Consider the following 14,161-nt stretch of genomic DNA (forward strand, 5'->3'; position numbering starts at 1 on the left):
CACACAACATCGCGCGATTACTCGCTCGGGTCGTCTGCCTTTCGTTCAGCCATTGACTACATCCGCTCTGTTCCTGGCCTCCACCTCTCCCCGTCTCCGAAATGGCCGACAACCATCCCCCCACGTCGGAGTCGCAAGGACAGGGCCGCGGTGGTCGTCGTCGCGGCCGCGGAGGGGCTCCACCCCCCGGCCGTACCGCTGGGGATAGTGCAGACAGAGGCACCAAATCTCGTGGGCGTGGCGGTAGAGGAGGCGCGGGTGGACGCGACAGACAAAATCGCGACGCCGATCCATCTTCAGCAACCACCACAAAATCACCGTTTAAAAACCCCGCAACCGAACGGCCAGCGCAAAAGGCCGCAGCAGCCACCGATGATGCCGACGATGGGGAGATGTGTTTCATTTGTGCCTCGACAGTCGAACATACCTCCGTCTCACCGTGCAACCACCGAACCTGTCATATTTGTGCTCTTCGATTGCGGGCACTATACAAAAATAAAGCCTGCGCTCATTGTCGAGTATGCGCGCCTAGCTATGCTGAGTGTGGCTGTTTCTGGACATGACTGACTTTGATCCATATATAGACCGAGTCAAACTTCGTGATCTTCACCGACGATCCTGTGCGGCCGTTCGATGAATTGAAGAGGAAAGACTTTGCTCGGACCGATGACAACCTCGGTATTCAATATGAGAATGACGAGATCTTTGAAGACACCGTGCTGTTACTGCGGTACAACTGTCCAGACGAGGACTGTGATGTCGCTTGTTTGGGCTGGCCGGACCTGCATCGCCATGTCAAGAGCAAGCATGGCAAGGTGATGTGGTACGTACCAGCCCCTCCGCTTTCTTTCTTGTTTTGATCGAACGACGACTAATCAGCGCGACTCATCTGCTGTCGTTGCCTTCTACAGTGACCTCTGTACTCGGAACAAGAAAGTCTTTACGCACGAGCATGAGCTTTTTACCGTTGCCGAGTTACGCAAGCATGAAAAACACGGTGATCATAAGCCTGGTGCTATAGACCAGAGCGGCTTCAAAGGACACCCGGAGTGTGGCTTTTGTCGTCAGCGTTTCTACGGCGATGATGAGCTATACACCCACTGTCGAGATCGCCACGAACGCTGCCACATCTGTGATCGACGTTCCTCCCACCGCCAGCAGCAGTACTACGTTGACTACAATGCACTCGAAGATCATTTTCAAAAAGACCACTTCCTCTGCCTCGACAAGGAGTGCTTAGACAAGAAATTCGTTGTCTTCGAGTCTCAAATGGACCTCAAGGGCCATCAGCTGGAGTCACACCCAGATGGCCTTTCCAAGGATGTGCGGCGAGATGCGCGGGTTGTTGATCTCGCTGAATTCGATATCCGCTCTCCATATCAGCCACACCGCCAACGCCGCGGAGCCGGTCGAGGTCGCGACCCGAATGCCGAGCCCCTGCCAGCTTCCAGCGCCCAACCATTGAGGCGAGACGAAATCGCCTACCAGCGACAAATGGCTATTCAGAGCTCGCAGTCAGTCTCTACACGCAATTTCGGTGGCCAGCTCACCCGTAGTGATACCCAACCTGTGCGCGCACCTGCCCGGTCCGCAAATGCAACCCCCACGCAGTCCACTACATCAAGGGCCCCGGCTTCTCTCACTGCCGAATTAGAGAGCATGAGCCTTGCTGCCAATGCGGAACCGCTCACCCCACAAGATCAAGCACGCCGGCTCCGCCACTCCGCTGTGGTTGAGCGCGCATCGAACCTTCTCCGCAACGATTCAGCTAAGCTTGCAGAATTCCGCAGCAGAGTCTCCGGCTACCGCACCTCCACTATCTCGGCCACCGAGCTCATCGACGCCTTCTTTTCTCTCTTTGACACATTCAGCTCCGAGTTGGGGAAACTGATCAAGGAACTTGCCGAAATCTACGAAGACGAGCCCAAACGATCCGGCCTTCTGCAGGCCTGGAATGACTGGCGCGCTATCAATGAGGATTACCCGGCCCTTCCAGGTCCCGGCGGTCTCCTGCCTGGAATGTCTCCCGGTACCGTTAACACAGGCGGCTCAGGGGGTAGTCGTGTCCTGCGCCTGAAGTCCTCGACCGCTCAATCGTCCCGTTCCTCCGTTGGCAGAAGTGGCGCCTTGCCATCCGCGCCCTCTAACCCTTTCCCTCCTCTCTCTGCCAGTACCTCTGGCCGGCGGAATAATGCAGCTTCTTCCACTCCCTGGGCTACCGTCGCCCCGCCACCTTCTCTCTCGCGCCCATCTATGCCGAGCTCGTCTTCCCGTTCCTCCCCGTCCACCCCTGCGGGCTCGAGCCGCACTGCCCCCAGCTCTGGTGCCGACGCCTTCCCCTCACTTCCCCCTGCGGCCAAGCCGAACGTCCTCATGGCGGGCAAGACTCGCGGCACCGTCCGCTGGGAAGATAGGCGCGGTCCCGCTCCAAGCGCATGGGGATCAAACCCGAGCTCTGGCGCTGTCACTCCCACCGAGCTGGTGGACGACGACCTCGCCGACGACCCCAGCGGAGGCTTGAAGAAAGGGAAGAAGAATAAGAAGGGGAAACAGACGTTATTCCACTTTGGGTAATATCTGGCCTGCCTTTCTTTTAGCAGGCTGGGAGTTAATAATAAGGTTGTCACATTTCGACCGTACTTACTGCATGATGATTTACGGTCTCATGTCAAAATAGTCTTTTCTCTTTTCTATTTCTCTTTTGGAATGATGTAACTAGCGGCTGCGAATACAAAGCATCATGTATGAAACATGTCATCCTTCTTTCACTTTCATCTGAATGTCTAGGACTATTGTTCCTGGCTGCGTATATAGATATCTCACAGCATTCTCACTTCGAAAGCAGAAATAAAAACCATATAAACAAACTACGATGCTGGGTATAACGATATAATAGCCTATGCTCTGCTTTAGGTCGAGGACACTCACAACAACACCACACTATCACTGTCTCCTTCCTCCACCTCCGATGAGTCTGACTCGATCACAATCGGATCCATCGCAGATGTATTCTTGGCACCAGATTTCCCCGAATAAGAGCTGAACGTCGGAAGAGCAGACGACGAACGGACCGACATAACAGGGCTATGCCGTCCATCTTGGTTGCCTCCTGCCTTATCAACGCCATTGCCATCCGCATCGACATTTTCATCAACAGCAGACATCTGCAATACAAAGTCTTCCTGCAATCTGGTCAGCCACCGTCGAAGGGAGTCGTCATCCATGGTACCGCCCCGAGCAAGCAAGAGCTGTTCACGCAGCGACAGAAGCAGGCTTCGTTTCCGGGCGATAGCCAAAGCACGCAAGGGACTGTTCCGGCGCTGAATAAGCCGATCCAGGGCCTCGGAGACCGAGTGCGCGACGTCCAGAACAGCAGGCGGCAGATCCACCAGTTTTGCGAGAGCGAGGCCGTACCGACGGTCCGGGACGGGGCCTTCAGTAATGCGGTATAACATGGTCATTTTGGCGGCATCGGGGGCGATATCTGCTGCCAGGTGTAGATTGACCACGCCACTGCGCTCGGAGAGGATGCGTGCGAGATCGTGGAAGTGCGTGACGAACCACACCAGTGCGTTGCTGGAGATCAGGGCTTCGGCTAGTGCTACGGCGATGGCAAGCCCGTCAATGGTGCTCGTACCCCGGCCCAGCTCGTCGACAATCACCATGCCTCTTGGCTGGAGGTGGCGCAGGATAAAGGCCATCTCGCGCATCTCTGCTGCGAAGGTGGAGAAGTTGGCGTCCAGGTCGTCGGCGGTGGCTACACGCGCGAAGAGCTGGTGGGCGATAGGGAACGAGGCGTACTGGGCCGGCACGAAGCAGCCGATTTGGGCCATCACGGTCATCAACGCCAAGGACCTGATGTATGTTGACTTGCCGCTCATATTGCAGCCGGTGATGATCTGGAATCGTGTCTGGGGCGTGGCGTAGGCATCGTTGGGGATGAACCTATTCGCGTGGATCTGTTCTCGGATTGGGTGACGGCCCGCCTTGATGGCGAGCGTGTCTGTCAGTTCGGGGCGGATGTATTCGTGGCTGGTGGCCAGCTGCGCATATGCCGCTAGCATGTCTAGCATTGCAATTGCTTCGCTGGCGCGAAACAGGCCGGATATTTCAGAGCACACATCGCGGATCAGTTTCTGAATCGTCTCGTCACTCATGCTGATTACTTCATTGTGTGCATCGGTGATCTTCTGGTTGAGCTTGACCAGGTCGAGGGTTTGGCACTCAATGCGGCTTCGCTTGCGATAGACGTTGATGAACACGTCGGGCAGGGGCCCTGACTCTGCGGCCCGGATGCAGATATAGTATTGGCGCGCCGTGTCATACTTTAGGTCTAAAGCCATCTCGCATGTGTCTGAGAAATGTCAGAAACAATACCCTGCAACTCCCAACTAGATGCCTTGCCTGCCAGATTGTCTACAAGCTCGGCAGCGTCTGCGTTGGCTTCCTTGTATGTCTGCCTGGCAACGTCGAGGAGACTGTTGACACCAGTCTACATGATATCAGATATTCAAGTTAAGAAAGTGAAAGTTTGATCAATACCTTGACACAATATATACGCTGATTCCTGAGGTCAAGAGGCCTAGTTTGATATGTAACCTGCTCGTTCATGGTTGCTTCGATGAGCTGTTCGACCGAGCAGTATCCCGCGGGAGAGCATAGCTAGAAGCGCATCAGCTGTAGTCAAGGAACAATAATAACAGCACAATTACTTCACGAATAGTCAGTAGCAGGTCGCTTTGCACAGTTGCCAGTGCTTGGTACACTCTTTTGATGGCAGACACATAGGTCTTGAGTATGATCACATTGTTGACTGACTGCTCGACGTACTGGACCGTCCGTTTGGTGGGGACCAGGATGATCTAGATGGTTAGCTGGGTCTGTTTCTGAGACTTCTCATATAGAATGATACCGAAGTCAACACTTTATCGGCATCAATGAAGCCCCTGAGCGCCTGTCGAACGGACTGAAACATGTCCTCTTTGGTTGATAGATCTTCGACAGCATTGTACCTCGCTGTCAGCTTGACTCGTTCAGTGGACGGCTGCAGAATGTTGGCTCGCAGGAGCCGGGCTCCCATGGGGGTCAATGTTTCATTTAGCAACCCGTAAAGACTGTTGCGAGACTTTGCATTCTGCAGGTTCTGGATGAGCTCGAGAGAGACAATCGTAGCGAGATCAATGGTCATGGACCCCTCGGACGGTTCAAATCGGATGCGCAGGGAATGAGAAGTGAAGACCCGTTGGAGCTCGAGCTCGACATACTTGAGCACCTGCGCTAGTCAGTGGCTTTCTGTCTCCTCAGCACATTTTGGAATTGGTGGGCCTACTGCTGCAAAGCAACACGCGGCAAAGTAGTTCCCACCCAGAGTCACTTTGAGGGAATCCACCTCCTCGGGGAAGGCCAGCCGATCCACGTATTCATGGCCTGTCTTCTCCGACCAGCATCTACGATCCAGGAAGGTAAAAATAGGGTCTGGCAGGTTCTCCTGGATGATATAGCGAAGCTTTGACTCCTTGGCGGTGTTCATGATGAGGATCTCGCTTGGTTCAAAGACGGTAATCTTGGTGATTGTTTTGACGTAGGTCTGGCTATCACAGATCTGACAGAGTACTGCCTCAGCTGTTGCAAGATTGACGAATGCCAGACCGACGGTGCAAGAGACACCTCGTGACTCGCTGACGGCGCAAACGATGTCCTGCGCGGCGACGCTGGTGGCAGTCGTCGTCGGTCGGGCCGTAGCCGGGCGCCTGCTGCTGGCCCTGGAGGTCAACGGAATAAACGAGTCTAGGGATGACTCGCGTGAATTCATTGAATCCATCGTCAAAGACATCGACAAGCGATGGAAAAGAAAGGAAGAAAACAGCCAGGAGTTGTCCAGGTGGGAGAAAAGGTAGTTTGGAGGGGAATGGGAACACCTTTTATATATTCAGTATTCAGGCAAAACACATTATCCTCAACAATTAATTCAAAGCAGTCCATCTTTCCAATGCCAAATACTAGGATTTTTTTCTAACTCTCTTCTCACCATCTACTTGTCCGGAACACCGTTGTTCCCAAAGGGACATGCAAGTGGGGCGATAAGATCGATAACCGTCAAAATTTCTCTCCGTCTTGCAACAACCCCCAGAGACCATGGCGACACTCGTTCCTCCGCCTACTAAGCGCCAGAAGGTGGCGCAGGTCGAGAAGGCGAAACAGCAGCAAGAGATCCAGAGTATCCCCACCGACCTGGGCAGCGTCCGGGTACAATTCTTCGACCAAGCCACCGGCAATGCTACTGGCCCTGCGGTGTCGGTGCCAGTCGCCGACGCCAATACCAAAAACCTCGAAACCCTCCTGAACACAATACAAGGCAACGTAAGTGCGCAATTGAGCGGTGATTGGAATTGTTGGGATAGCAGACTCACATCTTCGCGTAGGACGACGATGAGCGGGTGCCGTATCGGTTCACCTACCAGTCCGAGAAGGAAGGACAGACCATCGATATCCTCGCCGACTTATACCACTCCCTCCTTCAGCCGGGGATAAAAACCACCGAAGATACTATCTCGCTGTACTTTACACCGCAAGCTGTCTTTCGAGTCAAGGCGGTGTCTCGCTGTGCGGCCTCCATTGCCGGACACGGTGAGGCGATTCTCGCGACATCTTTCTCGCCGGTTTCATCGTCTACGATGGTGTCTGGCAGTGGCGACTCTACAGCGCGGGTCTGGGACTGCGACACGGGGACGCCGCTGCACACGCTCAAGGGCCACACGAGCTGGGTGCTGGCAGTGGCATATTCGCCGAACGGGGCAATAATCGCGACGGGTAGCATGGACAACTCGGTGCGGCTGTGGGATGCAAAGAAAGGCCAGGCGCTGGGCGGGCCGCTCAAGGGCCATGCGAAGTGGATCACGAGTCTCGCGTGGGAGCCATACCACGTGCAGGAAGCCGGGCGGCCGCGCCTGGCGTCGGCGTCGAAGGACTCGACCGTGCGATTGTGGGATGTGGTGGCGAAGCGGATTGACACCGTGCTCACCGGCCACAGGGGGTCGGTGACCTGCGTGCGCTGGGGTGGCACAGGCAAGATCTACACGGCGTCGCATGACAAGTCCATCAAGATCTGGAACCCGCAGGATGGCACGCTGCTACAGACGCTGTCGGCTCATGCCCATCGTGTGAACCATCTGGCGTTGTCCACCGACTTTGCTCTCCGCACCGCTTACCACGACCACACGGGCCGGGTGCCGGGGACGGAAGCCGAGAAGGTGGCTGCGGCGCGGAAGCGCTTCGAGCAGGCGGCAACAGTCAATAACACTATCGTCGAGCGACTGGTGTCGGCCAGTGACGATTTCACGATGTATCTGTGGGAACCGTCCAGCTCGAACAAGCCCGTGGCTCGGCTGCTGGGCCACCAGAAGGAGGTCAACTATGTCACCTTCTCGCCGGACATGGCCTACATTGCCTCGGCCGGGTTTGACAACCACGTCAAGCTATGGAACGGGCGTGACGGCAAGTATGTATTTCCTTACTTCCTTTCTTTCATCTCACGTATACACAGTTCTCTCTTGAAGTTTTGGTCCCCGCTGACATCCCAGGTTCATCAACACCTTCCGCGGCCATGTGGGTGCTGTCTACCAGTGCTGCTTCTCAGCCGACTCCCGGCTTCTAGTCTCGTCGTCCAAGGACACCACCCTCAAAGTCTGGGACGTGCGCACCGGCAAGCTGTCAACGGATCTACCCGGACACAAGGACGAGGTATTTGCTGTGGACTGGAGCCCGGACGGGCAGAAGGTCGGCAGCGGCGGGAAAGACAAGGCGATCCGAATCTGGCGGAACTAAAACAATACCCATGGGATGCCCATTCTACACTTTTGAAGCATGTAAATTTTCAATCAAAGATAATAAGATAAAAGCGATGGATTATGATTTTGACATTAGACCAAATATCCACACAGAGCCTCTCTAAGACCTACCAAATTATACACAATGAAACCGAATAAAAAAAAAGACGCCAACCATTATGCACCCGTCATATATCCTCTTTTCCAGTCATTCATTCAACACAAATTGCACCCATACCCAGGCTTAGGAGTACTGCCACGCAGCCGCCGCACCCTTGTAGGGATCAGCCAGCGCATGGAAAGGCAGACAAGCCTTGCGATCGCCAAGCGGGACCGTGGCATTCTGCACATTGGCAAAGACCTGCCATTGGGAGTTCTTGGCCGGGCAAGCCATGAACCCGTTCGCACCCCATCCCGTGAAGTTGTAGAAGTGGTTCGCCGTGTTTCCAGGGTGGGTCTGGTAGGTGAAGGGGCCGCGAGCGGAGCCCGGGGGAATGGCAGCGGAGTGAGCTTGCGTGTAACGCAGGGCGCCGGTGGGATCGACGTAGACTTGTTGGCCGCCGGGGACAGCGACGTCCTGATAAAAACAAAGTTAGCTGAGATGTTTCAAGATATTTATAGACATGATGAATGGCTCGAGGGAATATTCAAATGGAAGGAAGAAGGATCTCCCAGTGGGGCGAATGGATCTGATATGGAGGGATGTTTCTTTTTTTATATTTATGCTTACCATGGCGGTGCCGCCGGGCGCAAAGATCGTCTCTTTGCCGGGCGGGCAGGGCTGGACGTTCTCGGGACAGAAGGCTTCTGTCTGGTTGCCCAGCCAGATCTTGTTCTCGCGGGCGGTCATGCGGAAGTAGTGGATTTGCGAGGCAGAGCGCAGGGCCAGGACGCGGAAGCTGGGGTTGGGGGTCGGGGTGGAGGTAGCGGCGGGCTGCGTGGTGGCAGTCGGGGCTGGGGCAGCAGCTGCCAGCAGAGGGAGGAGGAGGGTGGTGAAAGCGAGCTTCATGGTGGTGGATATGAAAGGGGTCTGTGTGTGGAGAAAAGAGGATGGTAGAGGATGTAGAGTGGAATATCAAAAGTAGAAGGTAGATGTAACAGGGAGTAGACTCTCGCTTTATAGCTGCGATGTCCCCCTCCCGCAGATCAATATAAATAGAACCAGGGCTGCTTGCCTGATCGCCAGAGCAACTGGGTCTCATGGAAAGCAGTCGTAGCGTGGCGAAGCGATCGGCATGATTTTTCGATTGATTCCTGATTCCCCTGCAGTATTGTCAAGTGCATACCCTACAGAGTCTTTCAGAGGGATAACTCTCTGTTCTATTCTATTTTTGGTCAATTCTGTTCGTTCGGGTGTGTATCTACAGAGGTGTCTCTTGAATCTTCTTGACATTAGGGCTACTTGTATCCTCTACACAACAAATGCCTCACCAACACCTCGTAACCACCACAATGCAACAACTTCGCCAAGACGCGGAGGCGGTGCACGCCCAAATGTTTGCAGGATGAAATGACTCGCGAGTGGTCGATTTAGCCTTGTGGGGCGGCGATCAGCAGAAGTGGTGTCTCGGATGCAGCGACCAGGGGGGCAACGCCCATAACATCATCAGGATCTCGGGCGTTGCTTATCCTCGCCACACCTCCGTTTTCTTGGTACCGATGATTCCGATGTACAAAGAGACGGGAAATTGTATGTGGAGCTGGCAGGACAGATGCACAAAGATAATAATATATGCAAGACATAATTAAGATCCTGGCCAATATACTTGGGACATGGGGCAACGGCGGATTCTGTTTCCGTGGAATTGCTGCCGATTCCAATCGATTTCTTCTCTACCCGCCTCTTCACGCCCCGGTGGCTGTGTCTTCGATTATCCGCAGGATTTTCTCGCATTTTGGGCGGGTGGCCCAAGGATCCTTGGTTGTTGGCAGTCCATTTGCTGTGACATTCGCAGTTTTCGCTGTGTCCCCATACAGTGGCCACTTTGCACTCCCTTTACCCGCCGGCTGATGCAGGAACGATAGTAGTTCTGACTGGAATTGATGGGCCAGGGAGACATTGACCACCGGGGTCGAGGTATTGTCCTTGAAGAAAAAGTCTAGTTGGTCAGAATAGGCGAGAGAGAGAGAGAGAGAGAGAGAGAGAGAGAGAGAGACAAGCCAGGTAGGTAATGAACATACAATTGATATCCAGAAAATGAGTCGCCGGAGGAACCGAAAACACATATCGCTGTGCCTTCTCCGCGTAGGCCCGGGCAATGGCCCGCGCATTGCACGCATGCGTACTATCCGTCGTCCAGTCCTGAGCAACGCGATCGATCCACGAATCTGGATACGGGTACATCTCCCGGATCGTCTGCACGCTCGAGTCATTAGCTCCGGGGAGGGCCATGCGCACGAGCTTGGCAAACTCAGCCGGCGATCTGATGTCGGGCGTCGTGGCCAGTCCCTCGTCGGCCGTGTTCCCGACAATCACTGCCCGAACCTGTGGGTTGAATTTGCCGTGCCGAAACAAAACCATGCTTGCGTCCGTGATGTACTCGCCATCTGGGAATGGTCCCAGCCCGATGCCCGGGCCGAATGTCCCGCCGCCACTGCCACTAGGCATGTCACTCAGCAGATGTTTGTTAGCAGCTGCCAGTGTGCGGGGCGAGGTGTGGCGGAGGCAGTCGAGCGAGGTGCAGTTGGCGCTCTTGAGGACTTGCTTGTAGACGTTCTCGCGCCTCGTGGTGACATTTCGCCGGGGCAGCATGGCCGGAGATGAGATGAATGCCTTGAATTTGTGATCAGCTTCAGGAAAGAGAATGATAATAAAGTAGGAGATAGCATACCTTCTGGAACGGCAGAAATATCTTCCCCTCCTCGGCCACCAGCATCAGCGTAATCATCGCCGCCCCAGCACTCTCTCCCATAGCCGTAATATCATCTGGATTCCCGCCAAAGCGCGAGATATACTTGCGAGTCCAGCGCAGAGCCGCCAGGCCATCATGCAATCCCACATTGGCATCCATATCTTCGTGAGTCGAAGATGCCCAGCCATACAAACCCATTCTAGACGAGTCAGTATATACTTTCATTCCCATATAAGAACCATGATCCAGGAAAAGTGAACAAGAGAAAAGAAGAGAATAGGAACGAACCGGTAGTTGGAAGCAACAAAAATAAACCGACCCCCCTTCCCCTCCGATCCATCAACCCCATCCCATCAAACAACAAATCCTTACTCCCAAACGCATACGCACTGCCATACAGCCAATGCACCACCGGCACGCCATCACCGGGCCGCACGCCCTCGGGCACCCACACATTCAAAAAGAGACAGTCCTCCTGTCCCCAGGTGGTGCCGTTGAGTTCCGGGAACGGGACCGACGCGGGAGCCGTGCTGACGCAGTCCGACGAGAAGAGGCGGTGGCGGCCATCCTGGATGCCGGACTGGTGAGGCGGCGGGGTCTGCGGCTTGCGGAAGCGGCGGGGACCTGTCGGGGGTTGGGCGAAGCGGATGTTGTTGTAGAGGGTGATGGTGAGGCCTGAGACGGTCGTGTTGGTGGAGGTTGGGCGGTGGGTGGCAGTGTCGAGGTTGATGGCGGGGAAAGTGGCAGCGGTAGTTGTAGTTACTAGTAGTAGCAGGGCTGTATATAGGAGAGAGATGGGATGCATCTTGGGAGGATCTGGATTGGTTGGATTCCAGGTTATTTGCTTCAGTTTGTTGTCAAGAAGTATGTGGTTGTCAACGATGAGAAGGAGACTTCAGTAGACTTGGGTAGATTTGACTAGATTGCGATATATCAAGAAAAAGAAGGACCATCCATATTTCTCCTGTTGCCAGGGACTTTTATATATCGGTCCTAATTCAGCCCTATCCGTTTCCAGTATGCATCGTATTGGGCTTGGCACCGATTTCTTCTTCATGCCCGAGCTTCGCTTGCGAGAATACGAGATGCCTTATTAGTGACGCAATGAAGTCATTGAAACCCATTGTCATGATCGAGTATGGTTGCCTAGACTGCACCATGCTTAGGCAGGTTGACAAGGCTTCAGACTATGTGTAAACTTTCAAGGAAGTTCGATTCATCGAAGAAAAAAACATGTATATACGCGCGGTGGTTCAACCGCCAAGGTATATGGATAAACACGGCTGTCAGCCAAAAAACCGGAACCAAAAAAAAAAAAAAAAAAAAAAAAAAAAAAGCCAGCAGAAACAAGACAGAACCCCTCCTGCACCGGACCATGTAGCAATATGGAAACCCACCCAGGAGAAAGAGGCCACCAAAAACACCGTAAAGCCAACACGCCCCCATTTTGCCCCCATCTTGATCCAGTGACCCAAGCAATAGAAATAGAAGAACAGGAAAAGAAAACACCCAAATCACCGCATCAACTTGTAGTGACTCTGGAGTGGGAATCAACCACGGTCTAGTAATCGCCTTCATCGTCGTCGTCTCCATCGCCACCGCGGCCCCGGGGACCTTTCACTCCGTCTTTGCGAATGGGAATCTTTATCCCCTGCAAAGCGAAGCATTTGCTGAGCTGGGTGCTCTCAATAACACCCGGGAACTTCTTGGCCGAGAAAACCTGGAAGGGTTCCGAAAAAACGGAGGCGAGAACGGGGGCAGAGCCATGATTAATGACAGGCGCGCCGTTGGTGGTCTCGGCAGACTGTGTGCCCACATTAACGAAGCTCATTTTAAGACTATTCATCAGGTCAGCTTTCATTTCCACGCTCCATGTACCCGAAAAAGGCGAATTGCCTTACCGGAAAGTACCCTCGGTCCGCACACTGAGATCTTGCAGAATGAACCACACGCCAATCTTGTTGTCTGGGTCGGTCAGCCGGAAAGCGCTAGCGCTCAAACTCCCGATGAGGTTGCGGGTGAACATGCCTCCCGGGCCACCCGAAACGGGCTGTGAGGCGGCGGGGGACATTGCCGTGGGCATCTGACCACCACCGTAATATGGCGGGTAGCCGACAGACTGCGTGTATGGGTTTTGGTACCCCATCTGTTGGGTACCATAGTAATTGTTCATCCCCGGGTAACCGACCGGCGCGCCGTATGGGCTCTGACCATAGGCTGGATACGTAGGGGACATGCTCTGGGGCGGGGGCGGGTATGAGGATGACATGGCGGTGGAGATAGAGGGAGAGGTGGCGGAGTGCTTGACGAGGTTCACTTCGTTGGTGCCGTCGGCGTTCCATAGATCGACCGTGAGCACATAGAACGAGGTGTCGATTTCACTATAAGCGCAAGAGAAAACGGTCAGAGAAACCCGCAGCGCAATCAAGTAGCCGGGGAGCAAAAACACCTACTTGATATCAATCTCTTTTTCGGTTTGTGCATCTCGCACGATCAGGCGAATACATGGCGGTGGCGTAATCGGTCTTCGATCCTAAAACACAAAGTCTCATTAGACCACCGCTGGCACGTTGAGCGGAAAAATCACCCACCTTATCGCCAAACCCACACATGCGAGCGCGGATGGGTTGTTGAACCACTTGGAGGGACCAGATCCGACCATCGTGAATGGTCGCGATCGGCGCCAGATGGTCGGAGGTCCGTAGCGGACCCGACCCCGGTGTTGGGTATGCAGCAGACGGAGCCGAGATGCGATCCATTGAGAGGGGCGGCGGTGGCGGCGGCACCGGATGAGCCCTTTCTTCAACAGCGTACATGGTTCGGGAGGAGAAGGAACCGAGGACGACACTCGCGAGAGAAACGATGGATCGCTGCTTTTATAGATTTGCTCGGTGGGCCCCTAATTGCCTGGTCGATTGCGAGAAGGCGGGGGGAGAAGGCTGTGACATGCGACCCCGCGGAATCCACACGTCACCCTTGGAGCATCGACTCCAGGCCACACGGAACGAGGTCGAGGGGGGACCGGTCGCGACCGCTCTTATCAGTTGGGACGTTCCTCCAATCCTGCTGGTCGGCCAGAACTCGTGGATCTTAATTTCGTTCGAAAACTGGATCGATTTTCGTCGGATGCGATCGCGCAGGTTTAGAGGGGAAGGGGGAAAGTCGGTGGGATCGAGGTCGGGTGAGGTTTTGCAGTGCCGAAAGCTTTTCAATCCACCGGAACCAGAAAACGAGTGGCGACACAGCACGACACAGCAGAGGCCGGACGGGGGGGAGGTTGGGGATTGCGAGAAAAAGGCGAAGAACCTGGAGATCTGCTTGCTAATCAATATCGGGGCTATCGAGATGCCGCACAAGGCCCATTCGCAGGATGGGCGAGCCGCACGATGAAGCTGTCAAAAGTGCGGGAGATTCGCTGGGCTTCCACGGATCGCCCTCAGGCCCAAAGTTCTGCGAAAACAGATCCACCTTCGAAACTGTACT

The 14,161-nt window shown here is 54.5% G+C and overlaps 6 protein-coding genes across 6 annotated transcripts; 2 read left to right on the plus strand and 4 right to left on the minus strand.

Annotated features, from left to right (window-relative positions):
* Nucleotides 1–101: 101 nt before the first annotated feature.
* On the plus strand, nt 102–2,574 carry NUU61_001085 (E3 ubiquitin-protein ligase HEL2; the record flags this gene model as incomplete). The annotated part of the gene is made up of 3 exons (XM_056651667.1): nt 102–518; nt 585–823; nt 912–2,574. The coding sequence occupies 3 exons, from the start codon at nt 102–104 to the stop codon at nt 2,572–2,574; spliced, it is 2,319 nt and encodes a 772-aa protein (XP_056516517.1).
* A 350-nt stretch (nt 2,575–2,924) lies between these two features.
* NUU61_001086 (MutS family protein MSH4) lies at nt 2,925–5,821 on the minus strand (the record flags this gene model as incomplete). The annotated part of the gene is made up of 6 exons (XM_056651668.1): nt 2,925–4,354; nt 4,378–4,492; nt 4,543–4,662; nt 4,713–4,862; nt 4,913–5,272; nt 5,330–5,821. 6 exons carry the CDS (start codon nt 5,819–5,821, stop codon nt 2,925–2,927), a joined length of 2,667 nt encoding a protein of 888 aa, XP_056516518.1.
* A 314-nt stretch (nt 5,822–6,135) lies between these two features.
* Nucleotides 6,136–7,824, plus strand: NUU61_001087 (WD repeat protein; the record flags this gene model as incomplete). The annotated part of the gene is made up of 3 exons (XM_056651669.1): nt 6,136–6,360; nt 6,423–7,498; nt 7,581–7,824. The coding sequence occupies 3 exons, from the start codon at nt 6,136–6,138 to the stop codon at nt 7,822–7,824; spliced, it is 1,545 nt and encodes a 514-aa protein (XP_056516519.1).
* Nucleotides 7,825–8,070: 246 nt separating this feature from the next.
* NUU61_001088 (putative IgE binding protein) lies at nt 8,071–8,835 on the minus strand (the record flags this gene model as incomplete). The annotated part of the gene is made up of 2 exons (XM_056651670.1): nt 8,071–8,403; nt 8,557–8,835. The coding sequence occupies 2 exons, from the start codon at nt 8,833–8,835 to the stop codon at nt 8,071–8,073; spliced, it is 612 nt and encodes a 203-aa protein (XP_056516520.1).
* Nucleotides 8,836–9,671: 836 nt separating this feature from the next.
* Nucleotides 9,672–11,483, minus strand: NUU61_001089 (uncharacterized protein; the record flags this gene model as incomplete). Its single annotated transcript, XM_056651671.1, has 4 exons — nt 9,672–9,925; nt 10,008–10,599; nt 10,658–10,877; nt 11,065–11,483. The coding sequence occupies 4 exons, from the start codon at nt 11,481–11,483 to the stop codon at nt 9,672–9,674; spliced, it is 1,485 nt and encodes a 494-aa protein (XP_056516521.1).
* Nucleotides 11,484–12,239: 756 nt separating this feature from the next.
* On the minus strand, nt 12,240–13,494 carry NUU61_001090 (velvet factor family protein; the record flags this gene model as incomplete). The annotated part of the gene is made up of 4 exons (XM_056651672.1): nt 12,240–12,516; nt 12,580–13,059; nt 13,132–13,211; nt 13,270–13,494. The coding sequence occupies 4 exons, from the start codon at nt 13,492–13,494 to the stop codon at nt 12,240–12,242; spliced, it is 1,062 nt and encodes a 353-aa protein (XP_056516522.1).
* Nucleotides 13,495–14,161: the final 667 nt, after the last annotated feature.

The sequence above is a fragment of the Penicillium alfredii genome, assembly GCF_028826965.1.
Source record: "Penicillium alfredii strain IBT 34128 chromosome Unknown utg000001l_segment0_segment0, whole genome shotgun sequence".
In the NCBI taxonomy this organism is placed as follows: domain Eukaryota; kingdom Fungi; phylum Ascomycota; class Eurotiomycetes; order Eurotiales; family Aspergillaceae; genus Penicillium; species Penicillium alfredii.